The sequence below is a fragment of the Gallus gallus genome, chromosome 6, assembly GCF_016699485.2.
Source record: "Gallus gallus isolate bGalGal1 chromosome 6, bGalGal1.mat.broiler.GRCg7b, whole genome shotgun sequence".
Classification (NCBI taxonomy): Eukaryota; Metazoa; Chordata; class Aves; order Galliformes; family Phasianidae; genus Gallus; species Gallus gallus.
The window spans coordinates 25934686-25958534 of record NC_052537.1 but is presented as its reverse complement, the minus strand read 5'-3'; the positions used below and the strand labels follow the sequence as shown (position 1 = coordinate 25958534).

The window sequence follows — 23849 nt, the reverse complement described above, 5'->3', positions numbered from 1 at the left end:
GAGCTGTGTCAGGGGAGGATAAGGCGGGCATTAGAGAAAGGTTCTGCACCAGAGTACAGTGGGCATGGCCCCAAGCTGCTGGAGTTCAAGGATTGTTTGATCAGCGCTCTCAGTAATATGATGGTCTTATGTGGAGCCAAGAGTTGGACTTGATCTTTGTGAGTCCCTTCCAACTCAGGATATTCTATAGATTCAGTTCCCTGTAAGCCATGATCTAACTCTAGTTGCTAACACTTAGATCTCCACACACGTGCACATAGAACAGAAAGGAAAATAGTTAGGAGTGGAAAAGACAGGGCATGCTGCAGTGAAAGGGTATGGCCAAAAAAAACCCATTTGACCCCTAATAACTTTTGTACAATCCACAAATGCTATTCCTTGGCATGGCATAATGAGTCCCATACCTATGTGTGCAGTAACCCTGCTCAGTCTGCAGAGCAGTCTTAGTAGAGTCTCTCCCGTTGTCTGTCTGGTGAGTCTCTACCCCGCTGTGGGCTGATGGTTGTCCTTTGACCAGTTCTTAGAGGAGCCAGGACAGGGATTCCACTGGCTGCACCCATATCATTGAGGGTTTTTGTCTCCTATTTTTCTTCATGCTTCTTTATGTATACAGACAGAAGCCTTTAATCACGTAATCTAACAACATTCTAATCCTCTTTTGTTTCAACATTGGGCTACTTGATACAAGATAAAGATAAGAAGTAGCATTCTAAGATTAAAGGTCATATGGCAACTGGATTTTTGGAATGGTGTCTGTGAACCTCTGGATGGCAATTCTTCAAAACGGTGACCCATTAGCTTCTCAGTTATACTGTATGGAGAAAGCTCAGTAAAAGGAATAAGAATGATTTTCTGTCCAGATAGTCCTCATTACTCTGTGACTAGGAAGCCAAACCATGCAAACAGAATACTGGTTAAAAAGGTTTTATAATTGTTTATTTGTTCCACATTAAGGAACTAAAAATGAACATTATTTATCGTGCGTTTATCTGAAAGCAAAAAGCAGTTGGAAATGTTGTTTTGTTGAGCTGAAGCAAACCTAGTCATAGCTAAACCCAAATTGGAGCAAGAGATTCCATTATGATGTATTGTTTCGAAAACCTTTATTTATTTATTTATTTGCAACATTTCCTCTTCCAAACCAAAATAGAAATGAAAATTACAGCCATTACCAAATTCCCTCTGTTAATACCTTCACTCTGCTCCCTCAGAGCTGTAGGTTTTCCTCTACAGATTATGTGACATGGTTTTCAAATACAATGAACTGTTCAGTTTTCCAAGAGATAACTGTGACAGCAGTGGTTGAAATAGGTGGAGATCTCTGGCCTTTATCATATTTTGGTTTAGAGATGAGCTAGAGAAACACTGTTGGACTGTCTAGGGAGAACAGATAAAGCAGTAGCTCATGAACTGCCTGAAAGAATCTTAATGATCTAGTTCTACTCATTTGTGCTGGGATATATGCAAGGTAACTTTATGCAAAACAAAAGCTAAAGCAAGATGAAGAATCTGTTATTCCATCAGTAAAAAAAATCAGAAACTGAATAAACAAACTGAGGAAAATGACAACTTGTATCAATAGTAGGCAGTGTGAGCTAATACCTGCATTTATTCTTTTTTTTTTTTAATGTTTGTGTGTAATTCTTTTCTGATGTTCGAACAGTGATTATGGATATGAACGTCACAGAAATGGGCAGTGTTTACCAGCATTTTGGTATAATCCATCTTCCTTGTCAAAAGACTGCAGCCTTGGACAGAGTTATCTCAACAGCACTGGGTAAGTGGTGCACTAGACAGTATTTTAGCCAGAGCAGCCACATGAACTTCAACCCAATTATGATAGCATTTACCATTGGTGACTCAAAGCTGGCTGAAGTCCTTGGGACTTCTTCGTTACTGAATTTGCTGGGGTGCACAGTAATGCCCTCCAGATCACCATCACATATGGTTCAGACCTTTCTATGAAAAATGATGTCATAAAGAAACTTGAGTGGAAAATGTAAGGCAAAGGCCAGACCACTAAATCTCTGAAAGCAACCCTGTTAAAATCATGTGGGATCACATGAGCCAGAAAGAATGGGAAATAAATTAGAGGAAAGAGATGAAACTAATATGTATGTACAAAGTAGTAATAGATGGGCAGTTAGTCCAAATGCTGATTGTTCTTCAGCTCTTTTGGACATCAATAAAAGATGCATTTTTTATTAAACGACTGACCTCAAACTGCATTTCTCATGCAAGTGATTAAAACAAAGGAATTTAAGATGTTTTGGAATTCTGTACATTCAAAGATAGGCATAATTTGTCTTCGACTTTATCATTACTGTAAATTCTAGAGGCTTACGTCTTTGGAGTTGTCTCACTGCTGATGACAAAGGAATGGTTTTGAGACATGAGAAAATCTGTTTAACTGCCCAAAAGTGTAATAATATAACACAATTCCATACTATATATGTATATTATTTATTTATAACTTTTATAATTATTTAACTTATAACCGACATTGTCATAGAATTCTATGTTTTATGCAGTGTATGTAGTATGTGGTATACAGCTGTGCTAAATATTACATGTCACTGACACCATTATTAACTACTTATATGGTAGGTATATGCTGAGGAGAAATCATAAAACCTATCTGAGAATCTGCTTTCTTCCAATCTCCTTCTAAGAAAGCTCAGAAGTGTACCCCTGTTCCCAGTTAACCCTGTTGTGCACCCTGTCAGCATCTTGTACAATTCCTCTCTTTACCTTTGCAGGTACCGAAAAGTTGTTTCTAATAACTGCACGGATGGTGTGAGAGAGCAGTACACAGCAAAACCACAGCAGTGTCCTGGCAAAGCTCCCCAGGGACTTCGCATAATAACCTCTGATGGCAAACTTACAGCTGAGCAAGGACACAATGTCACTTTTCTGGTGCAACTGGAAGAGGTAGGCTCTACGGGTGTACATCAGTCTGAGTCATGCCAACCGAAGTTTTAAAGTGGTGGAAAGGTGAATAGAGTATAGGATGAAAACAGCTCCGTTATGTATCTGAGGAAGACGTTAGATATAAGGAAAAAGTTTTTTACAGTAAGGGTGGTGAGGCACTGGAGCAGGTTGGCTGAAGAGTTGGTATCTCCATCCTTGGAGATGTTCAAGGTCAGACTGGACCAGGCTCTGAGAACACCTAGCTGTAGGTGTCTCTGTTCATTGTAGAGAAGTTGAACTAGATGACTTTTAAGGATCCCTTTCATCTCAAAGGATTTTATGATTCTCTGCGTACTGTTCAGGTATCTGGGGGTAAAATCTCAAGATGTCATCAGCACTGAGTCTGAAATTGATTGCAGATGTGAAACGGACTCAGTCTCTGGCCAGAATCTGTGTTGCTGTTATATCTCTAACATAATTTCGTATGCCACAGTACTCTGCTCTCCATTTATGAGTCTTTAGAAAAAACAGCTTAATTTTTTTTCCACCTGTTTTCTCTGCTTACCACTTCCTTTATCTATGATTAATTGTAGGTTCCCAAATGATAACTTCCACAAAGTAACTATTATCTCTTTTTCCCTAAACTTTGAACTTCTACCCTTTGTCATGAGCAGCTGGCCAATAAATCCTAAAACAACTATGCTTTTGCACTGGGGGATAGTGCATAGCCTTTAGAGCTTAGAGTATTCATGGAAATTACTTCTGACCCTCACCATAGTAAATGTCATCAGTAGCGAGGAAAGAGAAATAAGGATGACCTGTGGTGCTGAGTTCTGTAGGGATGTGTTGGGGTTTTTACACTCTATTATTGATATTTTCTCAGCAAACAAGTGTCCTGATCTGCAAAGACAATAACGTAATACAACGTATCTAACCTTAAGCAGTTTTACAATTGGAATGTCCATTTCCTCCAAAATGCGGTCTCTATTTTAGTAGTTGAAGTCATACAACATAGCTACTGCAGATGCCATCATAGCAGTTTGAACATATAATTTGACCAGGATACATTACTGATTTCTGTGTTTAAAGATGAAGACAAGACGTACAAAATGAGATTCAGAGCTTTCAGACTTTATTTCAAAAAGTATATAAGCAACCAAGAGAGATGTTTTTATATTCTCCCCCAAAAAGTGCTTATTGGTGCCTTTCTATCCTCAGAAAAGTCTTACAACAGATTGAGAGAAAGAGATGGGTAACATAAGACATCAATCACAAATCTGTCAAGGAATTATACCAATAGGGGGAGATGTAGTAACAGTGGGAAACTCAGAACAAATTTCCTGCTTTGAATGTTCCAACTTGCATATCTTGTAGGAGTGTCCTTGACACTCTGTTATACACAAGTCTGTTGTGAACTGTACTGTGTTTTCAGTTGGTCACGATCTTTTCTGATAACGCTGTTTCAGTTTTCATCAGTTTGGATACATGCTGTGCATCATGAAGTATGTAAAGCATATTTTGATAAGTGAGTCAGCTGCAGTGGAAATCTAAAGGGGACCTGTTTGGGGAGTATTTCATAAGGAGGAGTTTAGGAGTTGCTCTGAGCACTGAAACAGTAATGATCAGCCTGCAGCCTTGGTGATTACTTCCCTGCTAGATGAATCCTGATCTTCTGCTCCTAGACTTGCCAACGTAAAGAATTTGCAGAATTTTTGAGGTGAATTTGACCTAATCTGACAATGTCATTTGGGCTGATCTTACAACGAAAGAAGTTTTCAACAAAGATGGAAGTTTGCCCCGATATGTGCTAGCATATATGTGTCATATAGCACATATATGACAGGAGAGAGTAAACTATAGTCATAGGAACATATTTTTATATACACTAGATTATTTCTCAAATAAACCATTTTAGTAAAAAAAAACATCATACCGCTCACCAGGGAAGTTAAACAACTCAGTAAAAGAGCAACCGTCCTGTCATAGAGCGGGTATCAAATTCACATAGTTGCAGAACTTCTGAAGCTGGAAGGGATCACTGGAGTTTGTTAGGCTTGATTAGTGTGGAGTTTGTTTAGTCCAACCCCTAAGAAAGTATCCTTCCTTTACAAACAAGACGCAACTTGCCATATTCTGTTGAGTTGTGCCTTGTACCAGCGTACAGCACAGTGTAATCTAGGATGTTTACCATCCAGCCAATCTGTGTTACCCATCTGCTGAAGAGAAGGCATCAGGCATGCTGAAAAAGGCTAGATATTCCTGTGTGTGCACGTGTGTCTTTTCCCAATGTCATATGGAGAAACTGTGTCCTATTCAACCTCCTGGAGTGATGGCCAATATTTTTAGTGCTTGATGCTGGTAGGGACTCTTTATCTTTTGTTACAAACAATATTTTTCAGGATATAAAACAAACAAATGTAAACCTTTGCTTATGTTATGGTCCCTTTTCATCTTACCATCTCCTGTATCCTTCTGAGGTGGTTTGTTTGAAGCCTTCAGATCTGCAGAGCTGTTTCAAAAAACACAGCCTCCCAACTCTCTTTCTTCAAGCTTACATTCCACTTAACAGTTTTTAACTAAAAGAGGAGAGATTTAGATTAGGCGTGAGGAAAGAATTCTTTACTGTGAGACTGGTGAGGCCCTGGCATGGAGAAGCTGCGGATGCCCCACCCCTGGAAATGTTCAAGGCCAGGCTGGATGGGATTTTGACCAACCTGGTCTAGTGGGAAGTTCCTCTGCCCATGGCAGGGCATTGGAACTGGGTGGTGTTCAAGGTCCCTTCCAACCCAAAGCATTCCGTGATTGTGTGACAAGCAAGTGAAAGATAAGAAACTGGTGAGCCACAGCTTGAGCTATGTAGTATTATTTTCTTTCTAGATCCCACCTGGGTCTGAAAAGAGATTCAAACTTCAGATGCAGGCTGACTGGAGGCCCTGAAAAATCACAACATTTATAGAATAGAAGGGGATATCTGAGAGAGGAGGAAAATTGTGGCAGCGAAAATTGATGTTTTCACTAAGCTGTGGGAGTCAGACAAGATTCACATCACAGGGGTTTCTTGTGAAGTACCCTTATGTCTGCAGTGATGCTCAAGGCTGGGATTGTGGACTGTCATTCTGATCATGACAGTGTCAGGCTGGGAAGGTTTCTCCAGGTTAGTTCACATATTAGGCTGAATATAATCATTGTGAAAATCTTACTGTACGGCAGCAGTCAGAAAGCATCAGTGCTTCCTTTTATAATTAGCATGTATGTCATTGTACAAAGCATTGTGGAAGTATTTCATAAGCAGAGCACCATAGTTAAGCTGGCAAATTTGTTCTTAAATTTCCATTGAGCAAAGCAGAATGGTGACAGGGTCTCTGTCACTAAATGGCAGAATGGGAGAAAAACAGCTGTGCTTTAAAGATGTTTTCTCATTGCCTCAAAATGCTCTCACTGTGAAGGTTAATCCTTTGTCCTGCTCTGGGCTCTGTGTGCAGATCAAGGGCTGGTACCCCACACCTGTAGCACTCATCTAGAGTTGCTTCTCATTCTAAATGACCTGAATCCTTGCTTTATTTTTCCACAGAAAAAATAATAATAATAATCATAAATTCACTCAATTAAAAAAACTACAAAGACTTTTTTTTTTCCCAGCCAAATTCTTAAACTCAACATCCCTGACATATTTTCCTGCTCTGCTGTAGAAAATAGAGGAATTTTGTTAAGCAACTGTTATTTCTGCATGTCTTCCCCATCACACGGTCATGAAGATCTCTTTCCTGTCACAAACCCAGTTGTTATTTCTATATTTCTCTTATTGGTATGAACATCAGACATCTGTGGTTCTTGCTACACTGTTTCAGCAGAGACACTAAAAGCAGCAGCCTCCAGAACAACTCTGTTCAGCACAATGGCTTTCAAACTTGTTTTATCTGATTGCTCATATGTCTTTGCTGAAGAAAAGGATGGTAAAGACATTCAGGGCAGAATGGTTCAGGGCTTTGGCTGTTTCATTACAGATAATTCATGGAGAAACTGCCTACTCTAATTTATTTTTTTATCTTGATAAATTGACAGTCAAAAGTCTTTGACATTCCAGATCTGCTTCAGTTCTCACTTGCCAAAGTCACTCCATGGGAGTAGATTTTGGCTTGCTTTTGACTACTTTCTTCTGCTATATTATGTTTTGATTAGGTTAATATATCGGTAAATTCTTTTTTTCTTATAGTTCTAGCCATGGACTGGCATTCAGGCAATCTGAACTCATTCTTGAACTGCTCTCTGAGCTATTTCTGTGTGACCTTGAGTAAGGAACTTAACATTTTTGCTTGTTCCTTCATTTGAAAATAGAACTTTTCTTACTCCCTCATGTCTTCCATGCCATTCCTATTTATGGTGAATGCTTATAAGGCAAAAGAAATCTCCCATGCTAGATGAATATAAAAATAAAGCCCCAGATTTCGTGTCGACCACTGTGGCTTTCTGTAATGACTTTTAGTAAGTGGTTGCCCGAGGTACATTCTGGGTGCATTTAATGAGCTTAGTGGACCCTACTGACCAAGGGACAGTGCTATGAAAACTTCCCACCAAGGCACTGTGGCCTTCAGAATTCAACTCAGCTGAAGTCTCTGGAGGTAAGCTTAGCGTTAGGATTGTTTTGTTGTTGATGTAGTCAAAATTAAAGATGCGAAAGCTAGTAGTACATGATGAAAGCACAGGCTGTAGTTTTTCACAGTGTCCTACTGTGCTCCCTTTTTGATATCACAAGTTAGTTAGTAAAGATGACAGAAATCTGAAACCTTTATCCTAACTTTAAATGCACATGCTGAATCATGGCTGTTTATCTTTCTAACACCAACACGTTCCTCTTAATAGCACACAACCAAAGATCAGTACATCCCCTCTCCCATACCACTGTCATCTGAATTATAATTGCACTTTCTCTCTTACTGATGATGACAAGATTGTTAAAAGAAATCGGAGCCTTTCATGCATTTTTTAAATCCACTGCTAAAATTCCATGAAAATGTATCAAAGCTGACCTTTCCTTCATGATGACACACAATGCTACAGTCTTCTAATGTACCTCCAGTCGTGTAAGTTGAGTTATTTGGTGTAATCCTGAGAGGCTGTAGTTTCTGATTCCTGTGGAGCACAGATCTAGTCCCGTAGAAGTTCACAGATGAGTCGTGCTGGCAGATCTGGCAGTCATAACAAAACATTCAATTAGTAGAATTAGATGTGTTGGTGTAGAAAAAGAAGTACATGTACCAGGCCTTATAAAAGACACATTTTTAATCAATTTCTGCTATTAAAGTTAAAGATCATCTCTTAATAAGCAGGAATTTAAAAAGAAAATGTCATTTTCTGTATTTGACCAAGTTGAACGTAAGTATCTTTTTTTAAATTAAGTACATGCCTTAAACAGACAAAGACAGAAATTATCCCACGTACAGATATTTGGTTGCAACGGAAATGTTTGACGAATGTTTTCTCACAGTGACAAGAAAATGTCACAGTGTATAAAAGGTTGCTCTAAAGGAAGCACAAAACAGATTTCTAAAACATTAATTCATGAAGACAGTTCAACAGTGGTGTCTGTCTCTTGCAGAGGATAATTAAATTCATTTTCAACATCTGTAAGGAAGGAGGCACAATTTGATGCATAATTGAAGACTTAAAAATTAAATCTGAAACATGGGAAACAAAATTAAAAACCTTGAACTGTGTTTCATTGTTTTAATACTTCAATTTATATACAAAGACTGTAAGTTAATAAGGAAAACTCATTATGAGAACCTCCTGGGCAAGATTTAGATAGAGTGTTTGTGATGAGTTTGAATGAGCCCTAACCTCAGATACATTGAAATACCAAGACTTCATGAAAGTAATCAAAGTGTAACAATACTGTTATGAAGCATATAGACAGTTTCTTGGGATATCCCCAGGCAGGAAGCTTCATGGAGTTTGTTGGAAGCATCTGTGTCTTACGAATGCTTTATTGTTTTGGCAAGATACGGGGAAAAATGTGTATTTTGGTCTGGGGAATGGAGAATGTTCTGTTTATGCTTAGAAAGTCTGTAGGCATTTAATGAGAAAATCCCTTAGAAAACAGTAAATTTCCAATTTATAGTTTAGCATCTCATGGTGTATGGGAAGAAATAAGACGGGGCCTTGGGAAAAATTGTTTTTAATTCCCAGGTGTTCTTCTCTGGCTAACAGGAATACTCAAATGCTTGAAGTTTGATATGCACATATGTCTTTGGCTGAACTAACACCTTTATCGAGTGTGCAGCCTTCAGATATACCCAACTTTGTGCACATTGCAATGCATTATAAACAAAATATTGTATATTTTACCTAATACTTGGTAAAAAGAAAATGAATTCCATCCACTAAAAGTACTTTTATTTTTCCAGCTATTATAACTGTGGTTACCTACATAGTGTGATTAAAATACATGCGCTGAATGCACAGATATCACCACAAGCAGCCATCTTGTCAGATTTTTCCCCCAGTGCCTAAGAGCACTAGCATTAAAGACCTCTTCCAGTGAAGGCTAGAGAGGCTGCCCAAAGACAGTTCGGCACCGAGTGCATCAAAGTGCTTTGCTGGGAGTGCAGAAATAATGTAGTAACTTTTGTGTCTACCTTAATCGGGCTAAAAGCTTCAGAAACCCAGCTTCAGTGCTGGACTTGTCAAAATGCTGAGGAGAAGCCAGAAAAAAAGCCAAAGGAGAGATTTTTAGCAAGATGTATGTATATGCATTGGATTGTTTCAAAACAAATCCTCTCTTGGAAAATCAGCCACTTGCAAATGGCTCTCTGGAGCTGGGGTTGATGTACATCAGGTGCAGGCTGTAAGGAAATGTTTTGATTTTGGCTTTCCTACTTTGTCTTTTGTCTTATTCTGCCCGTACTCTTTCCTGGCACAGATAAAACATATTAAAAAAAATAGACAAAATCACAGTCTCTTTGTTTTTCTGACTTTTTTTCTCTCCGTTCCTAAGGTAGAATTTTAAATGTCAGCCTTTCAAAATGTGACGTCTTCAGAGAAGTGTTATAGCCTGGGTCTTACTGAATGGAAAGTGCTTTTCCAGTTCAGAGGGCTTTAAAACAAAACAGAAAAAGCTAAGACAAATGAAAAAGGCTGTGGGAACAGCAGCTCAAGTTCTTCTCCAATTAGGTTTTCAGATATCTGTCAGTATCTTTTCTCCCCTAGGAATTTGGAAGAAAATTTGAAATTAAATCCTGCATATGTTGGAAATGGCTCCCTTCCCTGGCAGCACCTGTAGACACTATAGGTTTCATGGCTATAGAGAAAAATGAAGATGAGAAGAAACATTTGTTAGAGCATGAATTTTGACTCTTTTGCTGAAACGGGGCTGTTCTAATGTGGTATTGCACTTTTCATCTTCTCTGCTACTTCAAATATGCAGAGGAAGATACCTTGTCCTGAAATATATCTCAACTGCATGACCTCAAATATATTCACATATGATAAAGCCAGCAGGGTCACTATGGCAGTGTGGTTTTAATCATGCAGACTGCAGACTGCTTTTGTCCCAGCAGCATGGCTTTGCTGAATAATTTTTGAATGTGTCATCTCTTTTCAGTTTAAAAAAAAAGGGGGGGGGGAAGAGTAAAACCCTAGCAATGACGGGCATAGAGGAACTGGAAGAGCTTTTAAGGGTCCTTCAGAAAACTGATGTATGCTCACCTTTGTCTGTGGAGGCATATACCATTTGGTGCCTGTTGGCTCTGTCAAACGGGGCTTCAAGTCAAAATACCACTGAACGGTTGTAGACGTGGCATTGAGGGACGCGTTTTGGTGGGCATGCTGATGATGGGTTGATGGTTGGATCTGGTGATCTTAGAGGTCTTTTCCCACCTTTATGTTTTTATGATTCTATCTTGTTTGTACCTTTGCACATCCTCTTTCATATACCTTGTGTCGCTTAGGGACTTAACTGCCTGTATCTTAAGGACTTGGAGAGAAATGGCATGGGGTATCTCTAGGAAGCTCCAGGCACGTCAGGGGATGCCTTTCTCTCCACACATTCAATCTGGGATACTCCAGAGCAGAGCAATGCAGTTACTTTTGTCTCATCCCTTTGGAAGCAGCTGAGCTTCCAGCAGGGCGCCAGGGCAGTATAATGAGTACCACTTTAACCTCTACAGAGTGTCTGGAACAATTTATCTCTCTTGCTATCCTGAAGCAGAGCTCTGCTCTTCTTCCCATTCACATTCCATGCCACTTTCCATTCAGCCATGCTTCCACCATTTCTGACTTCACAACAAGAGATAAAAAGACTGAGGGAACATGAGGAATGTGAACAATTCTGTTCCAGTTCTCTCATACTCACACATTTCCCTTTCTGATGTGAAAAGCTGCCTGATGCCAACCACTTACATGGGTACCTTTCCTTCCAGCTAGGCATCCAGAGGACTGCTTCTATCTCAGGGTGGTAGGAGTAGAAGGAAACCAAAGTAAATTAAGTGTCTTTTCAGCCAGTTTTATGGGCTGCCCTCAGCTATTAATTTAGTGACATTCTTCCAGACAGTGGCAGCTGCCTTGGGACCAGCCTGGGAGTAAGCTGCTGCATAGCAACAGGGAGCTGGGACATATCCCATGTAGGCATCATGCGGAGCCTCCGAGGGCGCTCCCAAAAGGAGAGAGAGTGCTTTAAACTGAGACAAGATTCTGTGTCTCATCTGAAAGGCAGGGGATATGTGGCAGCCATGGTTGCTATACAAGGCAGTGTAGGCTGTATTTGGTCATGAGAAGCTGCCCTTACCGGAAGCATGTGACTGCCTTGTGATATCAGAAAATCTTGCAAGCATTTCTAGCATGTAAAAGACATGGATTATCTTTTGGGGTTTTTTTGGTGTTTTTGGGGGGGTTGTTTTTGTTTTGTTTTGTTTTTGTATACAGTTCAGACTGTATACAGTCTCTGTTAAATTAGCTTGCAAACAAAATCAGAAACTGGCTTTTTGTGTGTAAAGCAGAATGAGGAAATGACATCATCATCCTCTTTTGGGTTTTAAATGTCTTTTAGGACTGTGTGGCTCTGACATTTGACAAGACCACATGTAGCAGGCTGGAATTCAGTTTCAGAAGCAGAAGATTAAAACCTGTTCTAGGATTGGTTTGCATTAAAGAGTCTGGCATGAATAACACACATCTCTGAAATCCTTGGCTTTGGTTTAAAATTTTTTCCCCCCCAGCTGTGAATTTTATTTATTTACTTATTGTAATTTATTGTAACAGCTCTGAAACCTGCCAGATTAGCAGCCCAGGAAACTAAGGTCACAGAGTGGCAGTCTGAGTTGCGCTACAAACCCACTCTGATAGGATTATCTCTAGGCAGGAGGAGAAGAGTTTAATCAGCCTTGTCAATTCATTAGCCCTCCCCTTCTGAGGCAGTCACAAAGGGTCCCACTTAGTGTCAGTGATGCTGGTAGCTATTCTGAAATAAATACAAATCCAGCTCACTTTGAATCAGGCCACTGAACAAGTTGTAAGCTCCTTTAAGCGGTTGTTATCATGTGAGGCTGAAGAGGTTCTTTTAACACCCTGCTGCTTTGGTAGGGTTGACCCTTCCCTGAGGACTTCTCAAAGTTCCTTCTTGCACTGTTTTGTCTATTTTTTTTTTTTTTTTTTTTAAATTTAAAATGCAAAATGCATAATGTGGGTTGTTCCAAAGACTCCTGAGGCAAATAGTTACCCACATCCTCAGTGCTTGCTGAGTGTCACTCCCACTACAACACTGCTCTTCATAAGGAAACCCGGGGAAAGGAGCTGGTATGTTTACAAATAATCCCTATCCTTCCTGACAGGTAGGAAAGCAAGGCTACAGTATACACCTTCAGTTGTACTTCACCCTTTGATAATGCAGCTAAGTTAACCTGAAGAAGGATCACTTTCTCTCCTCACGGCGTCTGCTGTGTAAGTTGTGTAAGTGACCACCTTTCCTCTGCTAACATCAGGAATGTGACTATGCACTGGATGGTCTACATCACTCTACTGATTCAGTCTCTCTCAGTCGTTTGCTGTAGCTCCCACCAGGACTCCTGCTGACATCAGAGGCTGTGGACTGATCCTCCAGGAAGTCTCATTCAGAAAAAAAAAAATAAAAAAAAGTCTATTCTGACCCTTTGTTTTTTCTGTCACCACAGGGAGACCTCCAGAGATCCCTCATTCAGGTGGATTTTGGCGACGGCACTGCTGTTTCATATGCCAATCTCAGCTCAACAGAAGATGGGATCAAACACACCTACCAGAATGTGGGCATATTCCGAGTGACTGTGCTGGTGGAAAACAGCCTGGGATCTGACAATGCTGTCCTCTACCTGCACGTAACATGTAAGTATGTTCATACTCATTGTTAGCTTCTGTCCCGCTCTGAGAGATGATGTTTGGACTTTGCATGTGGGAGGATGGAGTGATGGGAGATAGTGAGTGTTTGTCCTCCAACAGAGGACTCCAGAATGGGAGGAGACACAAGTTTGTTTTTTGAATAGCAGTTTGTTTTTTGAACCTCTAACTTTGGTCCAATGTGAGACATCTCAGAGTAGTATCATTCCCTTTCTGAAATGCACTGTCATAAGCGTGTTCACAGTGCCAGAGAAATAAAGACATCTTTAATCACTTTTAAAAACCTTGACTTCACTTTGTACAATGTTTTGCCCTTTAATGAAATGCAGCCACATTTGGGATGGAAACTTGTGCATTTCAGTCTTTCTGTTGTCATAGGAACCAAAATCCTGGTGTTAAAGAGTTTAACAAGAAAAAATGTTATCTTCACATTGCTCTTTTGCTATTCTTTTCAACCTTTTTATACATTGGCTCTCTCTGATTTACACCTGAAATGTATCTCAGTCCTTGTATAAAACCAGCAATGTGTCTTTCATCTTTATTCTTGCACATGCCTGTGAACACAAAGGGTTTTAACGGTTACTGAAATGTTGTAGTACCTCTGATGGATTTTGTTTGGGCCCATAATTTGTTTTACATGGTGTGATTATTTCCTTTTGTTTGTTCATTTTGTTATTTTTGTTGGGGTTTATTAATTAGTTATATTTCAGGCTGTGTATCTATGTGATGGATTTACTGGAGGAAAAGAATTTAAGAACTTAGCTATTTTTATTTATGCTAAGCTTTCAGAAATACTACTTAGCCTCTACCAAAGTAATTCTACATACTCCCTAGATAATTCAGCATATTCCACATTCTGTAACTCTGCTTTTGGAGTTACTTCACTTAGCATGAAATCAGCTGCATCTTTAGGGGAAGAGGGCAGATCTCTAATGGTGCACAGTCGTATCAACAGATGGGACCAGTGGGATTTGTAGGTGTGGCAGACAGGAGGTGTATGTGGGAGCACGATGGGAACAGGAACAAATACCTCCCTGAACTTCTTCCTTGAAAAAGACCTGAGGGTAAGGAGCGTAATGTACCATTTATGATTCCCCTACCTGATACTGGTCTTCCATAAACTTTTATGTCACATAGTCCTTCAGCAGTGTCGTGTGTTTGAAAAACTCCTATCTATCTTGTAAAAAAGAACTCTGCTGATAAATCAGATTCTTATCAAGCTTTGGTATCTTATTTGTATACTTATCCTGTATTACTTTGGCTTTGAGTCACTGGTAAGGCAAGGTAAGGTCTCTGCTATTAGATAGCTACTGTTTTTTTTTGTTGGTTGGTCGGTTGGTTTTGTTACAGTAAGGGAACTCTGCTCAGAGTAGATGTTTATATGCTTTCACGTAATTTCTTCAGCAACTGAGGAAGCACAGGCTTGGTCCAGCAGAGAGTGCCCCTGTCTGCAGAAGACAGGTTCTGGAGTCACATTGCAGTTTGCCTTTCTGCTTGTGCTTGGGTGCTTAGCAGGGGAGCTGCAGGATGCAGCAATCCTCCTCCTGCTGCTGCTGGTTATGAAAGTCACCTCAACAGGAGCTGTGGTCTTTTTTTTTCCCCCATGCCTGTGTAAAAGGTCACTGGAAACAAATGGAGCAGTGTTTCAGTGGTTGATATTTCACAAGAGGTTCTGACAGCCTTCTATGAACAGGATTGGTAATTGTTTGCTGTTTGACAACAAAGGTCCATGGGGACCTTTGCACACGCTCAGCCTATCTGCACAGTAATGAGCCCACACAACAATAACCACTCTGTTGTGCAACCACAAAATAGAAGCAGGCAGCAGGGTGGCCCTCATCCTTACCTGTATTGGCTTTCTGGGTTATAGCTGATTTAATTCTTTTTCTTGAGCCATAGAAGGCTTAAGAACTGTTTTGACTGTTTTAGCAGTATAATTAACAATATCCAGATGTCTTCATGCTGTGACTTAAATACGTGACTTAAATATGTCACTGCATGATCACTGCAGCCTGGTCTAGATTATATGTGACTGACCCCCAGAGAAGCCACAGTCTGAAAGATGTGTCTCACCTTTCTCTATGTGAGAAGAATTAGGGACCTCAGAGCAGATTACAAACTGAGTACGGTGCCATTCAGACTAGCAATAGATTTGCTGAAGCCAGAGTTGTACAATAAAAATTCAGTCCCTCATAAAGCCTAATGCACAGATCCACAAAAGCTTCTAAATCTATGGAAATGCTTGCTTTGCCTCTCAGCTCTCTAGTGAGCAAGGCTACTTTATTTAGCCTGGGGTGCATAAGCATGAATTTGGCCTCTGGGAAGTCTTGTAAGAATATGTGACCTGACAAGAAAAACACACTCTGTGCTGCTAAGATCCACAGGAAAGCAACATGCAGCCCAAGCTTCAAGAGAGCTGTAGAAGGGGCACTAATGGGGGGAGCTCTTGTTACAGACCTGATATATGAGTGTGAGTTACCTTGGGCCTTCCAGCACCCTTCCTTACCTGTGACCAGCAGCTTTGCTGAGGACAAAGCTACAGGTGCTGAGCCACAGTGTTTGTGATCTCCACGAGAGGAAAGCTTCTTTCTAGTGCCCTGCTCATCCTGCTGCGGTCCCTCTGCTGCTGTTCCAGAGCTCCACGGATGCAGGTTATTTTTATATTTCCAACTCCACAGGTGCAGGAGTATTTTGGCGTGCACGGACTGTACCTTGTATAAGGTCTATACATTGAAATAAGTCTCTACAAACTTACCTGGAAGGATGCAGTCTCCTAGCAGTTAAGAGCTCATCCAGAATGAGCTATCCCCATCTGCTGGCCAGATAATAGTTCAGCATTTCAGCCACTTTGACCCATCAGCTATTTGCAGAGAAATGCTGAGGCAGAATTGGCTTGTTTGAGCCATTCTTTCATGTTCTTTCTAAGCCAGCACATGGTACTGGTCTGAGGAGAGGCTGGGTGTCCTCTGCAGCGTGTGGTCTTTTAAGCTGTATTCAGAGCAACTGTATAGTTATGTTGGAGTGGACTAGATATTACACGGGTGTCACTGTCACTACTGTCACCACAGCAGGTATGAGGAAATATATTCCTTTAGAGGTCTGTGCTGGTGGTACTTGGCATTTGGCAAACATCCCAAAGGATATCAGAGCTGCAAAATATTCAGCTTGGGAAGCTGCCATTTCTCAGTTCTTAGTGTCCTGCAGGTCACAGAAATATGCCTGAGCAGGGAAATTCCATTAAAATCAGAAGGATGAAATTCCGGCTTCTCAGGAATTTATAGAAGGGGCGTTGACTGCTGATTATTGAAGGAAAAATGAGCCACAGTCTGGTCTATAGCAGTCTATGGTTAGTTATATCGTGAGTGACTCTTAATGGGGGGCTGCATTAGGTTAATCAGTGGCTGTGTCTATACAAGAAAGAAATCTGCATTTTAATAACGATTCAGAAAGAGTGGTTCTCGTTTATGCTGGCACTGCTTATACAGTCTGGTTTGGATGAATTTTTCCATGCCTCTCTGCATGTGTGTGAGGCAGGGGATGCTTGCTTTAAAATGTTCTGTGTTTCTCCAGGTTGGAAAACCAGGGTCTAAGTGATGATATATGCATGTGATGTTTTCAGAAAAATCCTCTCCTGAAATGTAAAAGATTCTTTAGCAAAGCATCTCAATTCTACATGGACAATGCAGTTCACCCTCTCAGGCTGTGGTCTCCACTTCTCATCACTTAGAAGCTCGCAGATGTAGGAAGTGGATTTTACTTGTCCCCATATCACCTGGGAAGTCTTTCTTTTTTTTTTTTTCTCTGTCAGTTTTAGGACAATTGCTTTGTTCTCTAAGTGAACAGTCAGAACACGTTTTAAAAAATAATCTAGAGGACAAGATGCAATAACAAAGGCCCATCTGTCTCCAGAAGATGAAAAATGTGTAACCCTGGGCATAATGTCACTTGTCAAATGAATTATGTTCTGTTTATACTAAAAAATAAAATAGTTTATTGAGGAAAAGAGGGAGTATAAGGTAACATAAAATGAAAGCAGTCAGTGAATAACTGTGTTCAGACAGAATTTCATCTAGTATAAATAGATACAGTATTACTGAAGTTCACCAAATCATAACAATTTGCACCAGCAGAGATGCTCCATGTCAACTGAAGCCACTTGTCCTGCACATTCTTATCTCTTAATAATGAAGACCCTGTTCACATATCTGGGCTCTGCCCCTACTGTTTAAGTGGTATACAATGTTCCTGGATATCTGACATCTGTGCAATAAAGAACCCAAGATTTTAGCTCCAGTACAGGGGTGATAAATGTCATGCCCCATGGTGATTTAGGACACTATTTCCTCAAATCAGTGGGTCTCCCCTCAGGTCCCCTCTATACCGAGTTGGTATTTCACAGGGAGGGAGGACTCACACCTTGTTTCTGTCTCTGCAGGTCCCTTGGAACATGTTCATCTATCTCTTCCATTTGTCACCACGAAGAACAAGGAGGTCAATGCCACGGCAGTACTGTGGCCAAGTCAAGTGGGAACACTTACTTATGTCTGGTGGTTTGGGAACAACACAGAGGTTTGTATTCCCTATGGACTGATATCAAAACAATCAAGGATTTAAGGCTGTTGTTGTGGTCTACCTGGACTTCAGTAAAGCCTTTGACACTGTCCCCCACAGCATCCTCATGGAGAAACTGGCTGCCCACAGTTTGGATGGGCGTATGCTCCGCTGGGTGAAACACTGGCTGGATGGCTGGGCCCAAAGAGTTGTGGTCAATGGAGTTAAATCCAGTTGGCGGCCGGTCATGAGCGGTGTCCCCCAGGGCTCAATACTGGGGGAGCTTCTATTGAACATCTTTATTAATGATCTTGTTGAGGAGATTGAGTGCACCCTCAGTAAGTTTTCAGACACCAAGTTGGGAGGTGGTGTCAATCTGCCTGAGGATCGGGAGGACCTTCAGAGGGATCTAGATAAGCTGGATCACTGGGCTGAGGTTCAACAAGGCCAAGTGCCTGGTCCTGCACTTTGGCCACAATAACCCCATGCAGTGCTATAGGCTTGGAGATGAGTGGCTGGATGACTGTGAAGAGGAAAGGGACCTGGGGGTGTTGGTTGATGCTTGGCTGCACATGAGCTGTCAGTGTGGCCAAAAGGGCCAACGGCATCCTGGCCTGCATTAGAAATATTGTGGCCAGCAGGAGCAGAGAGGTAATGAGGTAATCATCCCCCTGTACTCAGCACTGGTGAGGCTGCACCGCGAGTATTGTGTTCAGTTTTGGGCCGCTCACTACAGGAAGACATTGAGGCCCTGGAACATGTCCAGAGAAGGGCAACGAAACTGGTGAGGGGTCAGGAGCACAAATCTTATGAGGAGTGGCTGAGGGAGCTGGGATTGTTTAGTCTGGAGAAGAGGAGGCTCAGGGGAGACCTTATTGCATTCTACAACTTCCTGAAGGGAGGTTGTGATGAGGAAGGGTTTGGCCTCTTCTCCCAGGCAACAAACCGGACCTGAGGAAATGGCCACAAGTCGTACCAGAGGAGGTTTAGGTCAGACATAAGGAAAAACTTTTTCTCTCAGAGAGTGGTCAGGCACTGGAATGGCCTGCCCAGAGAGGTGGTGGAGTCGACGTCCCTGGCAGTGTTCAAGAGGTGTCTGGATGAGGAGCTACGAGATATGGTGTAGTGGCTTGTGGTAGCAATGGTAATGGGAGGATGGTTGGACTAGATGATCTTGTAGGTTCTTTCCAACCTTGTGACTCTGTGATTCTATGATGAGGGGAAATGGCCTCAAGTTGCGCCAGGGTAAGTTTAGGTTGGATATCAGGAAAAGCTTCTTTACTGAAAGGGTTGTTAAGCACTGGAATAGGCTCCCCAGGGAGGTGGTTGAGTCACCATCCCTGGATGTGTTTAAAAGCCATTTGGATGTGGTGCTCGGGGACATGATGTAGTGGAGGGTTGTTAGTTAGGGTAGTATGGTTAGGTCATGGTTGGACTTGATGATCTTTAAGGTCTTTTCCAACCTGAGCGATTCTGTGATTCTAAGGAGGAATTCTGAGTGGGAAAGGAGGAAGAGAAGAGTTTGAAAATGCTTCTAGATAGTCCCCACACAAGAAAACTGCAAGTCAGAAGAAGAGACGCTAATTTAGATCTCTGATGTACCAACATTGAAACCTGGGAACCATTTTGTGATTATTGCTGTGACTTAGCTGCAGGTTTATTGCCATTTCATGCCAACTGTCAATAGCTTTGTACCGGCATTTTCATCCAAGGTTGATGTATAGAACCAAGGTCCCAAAGAGCTTCTAGTGTGCTTTTCCCCTCACTCACTGTAAGAGCAGTAACAAAAGCTGAAGATAGCATACAACATATTCTGCTGCCTCTGTGCTTGCAGAGTTAGTAAATCTGCACTGGCACTGCAACCGTTATTGTATGTACCTTTGTGGCAGTAGTACCCAGACACCCTTATTAATCTCTAAGGGGAGAGATTCTTATGGCTTTGGTAGAGCTGAGATGGGCCTTCAACCGCATGTTTTTCTTCTGTATAATGCAGGTCAGAGGATTGCATCAACACTTCCTGCTTTATTTACCTCTTTGTGATTAAAGTAGAATTTGAATTTTTTGTTGCTTTGTCCCTCAGATGATGGAAAATTCACTGCTTCTTTCTTACCCTCTCCCCCAGCTTTTTCCCCACAGCTAATTATCTTGAGTGTTAAACATATGCCCTGTGTCTGTAGTCTGAATTTATCTAGCTCTGGTTTCAAGCTGCTGGATCTTGTTACGTCTTTGTGTGTAGATTAAAGGACTCTGATATATCAGAAATCGTCTCTCCCTTGAGGTACTTACAGGCTGTGATTCTCACCTTTTAACCTTCCCTCTGATCTTCCTAAGCTCGTAAGTGATCAGAGTTGGTCTAACTCTGTTCTCATTGAAGTGAGAATTTTACTACAGACTACAATGGGAACAGAGTTTGACTTAATACTATGTGCTTTGAAGATCTCATCCAGAGTTCATTAATAAGCGAAAACAGAAGTTAGGGCAGAGACTGTTGAAAGGGAGCACAGCTCACTGATTAACTGGTTTTCACAGCAGACCAAGCTGAGGGGATCTGTGTTCTCTCTAAAACTCATCCTTTTCCAAAAGCAGCATCTCCATGTCTAGGAATAACACAGGAGAGCAACTGAGAAATGTTGATTTGCCTCCTCGTTCTGCCACAACCTCCTTAAATACCTTAAACAAACCACAGCTAGATCTGGGAAAGGAGCATGATATGGGATCAGTGAGTCTGGTGGGCCCTCCTATTAGGATCTGCACCTCTCTGGAGAGTGCAGCAAAGACACTTTAACATGGGGTTCCAAACAGACATCATGCTCAACAGAAAGCCACCTGGAGAGAGCTACTGAGGAATAGCAGGACCTTAGTAACTATCTTTTTTTGGAAATTTTAGGCACCCTGAAAATTGGCTTCCATGTCACATGATCCTTCCTATGTCTAAGTTTCCAAGCTGGAACCAATTCCCAAAATAACCCCAATAGGCCAAAGAGCCAAACTCAGCTTTGCTTTTCCTCTACAGCTGAATTAACTTATTTTCTCTTCTTCTGATGTATTTGCAGCCACTGATCACTTTGGAAGGGAGCATCACATTTACATTTTCTGTGGAAGGGATGAATACCATCACTGTTCAGGTCTCAGCAGGAAACACCATTCTTCAGGACACAAAGACCATCGCTGTGTATGGTGAGCCCTTCTCCCTTCATTTTACATAGGATTCTCCATAATCAAGAGCTAAAGATGCAGGAAACAATATAAGGTCTTAATTCCAGGATACTTTGAGCGAGGTTGTAAGCTCACTTCCAGTGGTATCGATTCAGCATAATGCCTCTGACTGACAGTAGTCCAGACAGACACGATTGCAGAGTGTTGATTTTCTTCCCAGAACCCTCTGTGTCAGATCTATCCATAGCTATATGTTAGTCCAACACAATTATAAAATTTTTAGGCTGTTTTGTAAGCTGAAGTTTCCTCTTCTTGGCCAGTAGAGGCCTCTTTACTCACACAGAAGATGCCTGGCTCAAATAACAAGGCAGTGCAGTGTGGTGCAGTCCTGTACAGAAATCCGTACTGCTCTGATATTGTTCTCGGGCCTCAGAAGCAGTTATGACAAACAAATGCCATATAGTGTGGGTGTAGTCCAGGAACCACTGGGAATTCCCTAAGCACGTAGTGAAAGTGATCAGTGTGAGCATCTCTGTTAGCAAAAGCAAAGATTAAGAAGCATTTTTTCCAAGGCGGTCCAGTTAAGATTTCAAGTGTTTGGAACGTGCCTATGAGAATATAGTCACAGCTTCCTTTGCAGAGTTTTTCTTCTTCAGAAATCAAGAAGAAGGTAGCATTTATATTCTCCACACAGCTCCCCTTCCAATGCTATTCACCCATTAAAGTAAGGACCTATCACCTTTTTCAGTTTTGTGACACTTCAGCAGTGAATCACTCAGATTTACTGCTGGATTCTCTGACAGCGTATGCATCACTTGCAGATTGATCAAGAAAAGCAAAACACAAACTGCAGCAGGTTTCACTAAGTTCTGCTCATTCAGCACTAAGACATTTTCAGATATCTTACCACTGTGTCATTGTATCTGCAGAGCAATTTCGGTCCTTGCGGTTATCATTCTCCCCAAACCTGGATGACTACAATCCAGATATCCCAGAGTGGAGAAGGGACATCAGCCGTGTAGTCAAGAGAGCTCTGGTGGAGGTAAGCAATGTGCATAAACTGTCTTATGGTGGCTCAGCTTCCGCTTTCTGCCTACATTAGGGCCAAATAAATTGTTCTTTCAAGGTGTCTCTCTGTCCCTTGCAACTATAAAAGGAGGATAGATGAGTGTTTGAGTCCAGAATCCTAAATTTTATACAGGTGAAATGATCCCATCCTATGACAATCTAGTGCTCAGAGTCAGACTTCAGTTTATTCTTTTTAATGGAATATTTCAGAGAAAAGGGCATCTGGAAAACAAATTACCTGTGTGTGTCCCCAGCTTTACAAATGTCTTTTCTGTTGCATCGCAATTCCTCTTTTACTGCTGTACTTATACAGCAGTAGAAAGCAATGCTATTCTAATAGTATTACAAATATGCTGTAGGAAACTTAAGAGACCAAGGAGAAAATAATTTTCACTACTAAGAAGAGCACCAGAATATGTACTTTACATTTTTCATATAGCATGAGTTTCATGGGTCAAAATTGGGTGCCATTTCTCCCATCAGCACTATGGAGAAGCTCTGAAGTTCCTTCCCTTAGTGTGAAACAGAATGTCATAAAAACACTGTTTGTCCGAAGATCTGGGTTTCAAACCAAGAGGCAGAGAAATGTATGTAAGAAGAGGCAGGTGTGTGTGGTGGTTTTTCTTCAGTTTCCTGAAAAGACAGGTGGAGAGGAAGAAAGCCAAAAAACAAACAAACAAACAAACAACCCACCCAAAAATATCCCCCATTTGTCTGTAGCTTAACCTTTTGACTCATTTATGTCTGTATCGAGTACTCAAGGTTCTATTTATCTTCAGGATGAATTTTCCAAATATAAAGAACTCAAAAGAAAATCAAGCCATGAAAAAAAAGGATTATAAAACCAGAGTACCAAGGATATATTCCAAAAGCAGAGCAGTGAAAACAGTCTTTTTGTTGTTTGCATAAGAAAAAAAATGGATAGCTAATTATCTCCTTTTATATAGCTAAATGATTCACCTTAAATAAGCCTTTGTTAGAAGTTCCTGTAGAAATTAAAGTTAAAACCAATAGATTCTATTCCAATTAAATACACTGTATAAAAATAAGTTGAATAACTAAATAATTCAACAGGAAATTATAGCTGTGCTATAGAATTTTTATGAACTTTTATTTAAGTATTACATTCTTATTAAGGAGTCCCGCAGCCTTGGATAAAAATTCTGCATAAGAAATTATAGTTCTCTACTCAAATCTGATCTTCTCTGTACGTATGGATAATTTCACATTATCACAAAATATCCTATTTTGTGTTACAACCATAATAATTATTCCTCACATCATTGATTTTTTTTGAGTTCTGTCTTCTACTTTTGGTGAAGACAAGAATGAACTGAACTGAGTACATCAGACAAAAGCTTCTGGCTAAAAATAATAATAATACTCATTCCCAGCCTCAGAAAATGAAGACTTTCCATTAACTGGTAATGCTGTGTCTTTTTCTTGACATCTTAAAACAACCTGTTAGGCAGGCACAAATAATACAAGCCCTAGCTTCACAGAATATATGAAACCTTTATGTTATAATAATTCTTCTAAACCCCCACTAAAAAAAAAAAAAAAAAAACAGGAGTAATGAAAGCTTGTGGGTTGTCTTTATTTTATTTTTTTGGTATGCAGTGAAAGGGAAGGGCTCCTTTTTCATAGCTCTACATTGTACTCCCTCAGCTGTCAGCAGTCACATGAGGAGGTAATGGAGAACTTCAATCACGGTTCAGTTGTTATCCCATCCTCTTCCCATTGTTTCCTGCAAGGAGCAGCTGCTCCAAGTCTTGGCTCCTGAACCACTTAACGAGTCTTAG

The 23849-nt window shown here is 40.8% G+C and overlaps 1 protein-coding gene and 1 long non-coding RNA gene across 7 annotated transcripts in view; one reads left to right on the top strand and one right to left on the bottom strand.

Annotated features, from left to right (window-relative positions):
- SORCS1 (sortilin related VPS10 domain containing receptor 1) overlaps positions 1 to 23849 on the top strand; it is a 554925-nt gene that overhangs the window by 510487 nt on the left and 20589 nt on the right. For all 6 annotated transcript variants that reach the window (XM_025151802.3, XM_025151799.3, XM_025151797.3 and 3 more), the window contains 6 exons: positions 1664 to 1777; positions 2760 to 2931; positions 13074 to 13260; positions 17708 to 17841; positions 20877 to 21000; positions 21909 to 22021. In XM_025151802.3, the coding sequence (XP_025007570.1) occupies positions 1664 to 1777; positions 2760 to 2931; positions 13074 to 13260; positions 17708 to 17841; positions 20877 to 21000; positions 21909 to 22021 (844 nt within the window). The remainder of the gene's footprint in view (positions 1 to 1663; positions 1778 to 2759; positions 2932 to 13073; positions 13261 to 17707; positions 17842 to 20876; positions 21001 to 21908; positions 22022 to 23849) is intronic.
- The window catches only part of LOC121111203, a 44475-nt gene continuing 39853 nt past the window's right edge, over positions 19228 to 23849 (bottom strand). Inside the window, exon 7 of the long non-coding RNA XR_005860964.1 lies at positions 19228 to 22680. This is a non-coding gene — a long non-coding RNA (uncharacterized LOC121111203). The remainder of the gene's footprint in view (positions 22681 to 23849) is intronic.